Source organism: Vollenhovia emeryi, unplaced genomic scaffold, assembly GCF_000949405.1.
Source record: "Vollenhovia emeryi isolate VEMERY1.0 unplaced genomic scaffold, V.emery_V1.0 DF949734.1, whole genome shotgun sequence".
Taxonomy (NCBI): Eukaryota; Metazoa; Arthropoda; class Insecta; order Hymenoptera; family Formicidae; genus Vollenhovia; species Vollenhovia emeryi.
In genome coordinates, this window is record NW_011956632.1 from 1 (window position 1) to 1,298 (window position 1,298).

A 1,298-nucleotide genomic window follows, 5' to 3' on the forward strand; every position below is an offset into this window, starting at 1 on the left:
CTCTGGCGTCGTATTGTTGTTCTGGCCGGATTCCTTGTTGGTCAGCTTCTTGATGGTACGGTTGATGTTTCTACTGCTGTATCCGTTCCTGGTCAGGGTTCGGTGAAGGTGGTTTAGGTCTCCGTTCAGGGCGGCTCGTTCCGAGATGGAGAGTGCTCTGTGGACCAGAGAGCTGATTACCGAATTCTTTTGGGCGGGGTGATGGTGGGAGTTTGCGTGGAGGTATCGGTCCGTGTGTGTTGGTTTGCGGTAGACGTTGTGGCTTAGGGTGCCGTCTTCGTTCCTACGGACCAGGACATCCAGGAAGGGGATTTGGGACTTCTGTTCGGTCTCCATTGTGAATTGGATGTTGGGATGTTGGGAGTTAATGAAAGTGAGGAAATGAGGTAGAGTTTCCCTTCCGTGGTTCCAGATGACGAAGGTGTCGTCCACGTACCGGAACCATGTGGAGGGTTTTAGTGGGGCCTTCTTCAGGATTTCATTCTCGAAGTGTTCCATAAAGATGTTTGCGATGATGGGTGATATCGGGGATCCCATTGCTGCTCCCGTGGTTTGTTCGTAGAATTCTTCTTCGAACCGGAAATAGGTGGAGTTGAGGCAGTGTTCTATTAATGGGAACAGGGTGGATGGAATCTCTTTGGATGTTCTGATGATGTCCAGAGTGTCTTGGACTGGGACGTTGGTGAACAGGGAAACCACGTCGAAGCTTACCAGGATGTCGTTGGGCTTGGTTTTTATCTTGGTTATTCTGTTCACGAAGTCCATTGAGTTCCTGATGTGGGAGTCGTTGAGGTCGGTAAGTTTTTGGAGGGGTTTGGTGAGGTAGCGGGCTAGTTGGTAGGTGGGGCCCCCGATGTTGCTGACGATATGCCGTAGGGGTACTGATTCTTTGTGGATCTTCGGGAGGTCATATAGTCTGGGTGCTGAGCTGTCGCTGGGGGTCAGGTATTTCGTGGTTAGCGGAGGGAGGTTCGCCTTTTTGATCAGGGAGGAGGTTTTCTTCTCTACGCTAGTGGTTGGATCGCGTTTTAGTTTTTTGTAGACTTGGGCGTCGGACAGCAAGGTGTTGGCTTTGTTGTGGTAGTCTTTTTTGTCCATCACCACTGTTGTGTTGCCTTTGTCCGCCGGTAGGATGAGGATGTCGTCATTCTGTTTTAGGCTTCGAAGCGCTAGTCGTTCTTCCCTGTTAATGTTTTGGATGGGAAGTTTGGTTTTTCGGAGGATCTGGGCTGACTGCTGTCTGATGTTGTTTCCTGCTTCAGGTGGGAGATGGAAGATGGCGGTTTCTATTTGGCTGA

The 1,298-nt window shown here is 50.5% G+C and overlaps 1 protein-coding gene across 1 annotated transcript; it reads right to left on the minus strand.

Moving 5' to 3' along the window:
• Positions 1-59: 59 nt before the first annotated feature.
• Positions 60-1,098, minus strand: LOC105571082 (the record flags this gene model as incomplete). Its single annotated transcript, XM_012028557.1, has 1 exon — positions 60-1,098. A coding segment is annotated over exon 1 (1,039 nt), but the record flags the coding sequence as incomplete, so codon positions are not given.
• Between the last annotated feature and the right edge of the window lie 200 nt (positions 1,099-1,298).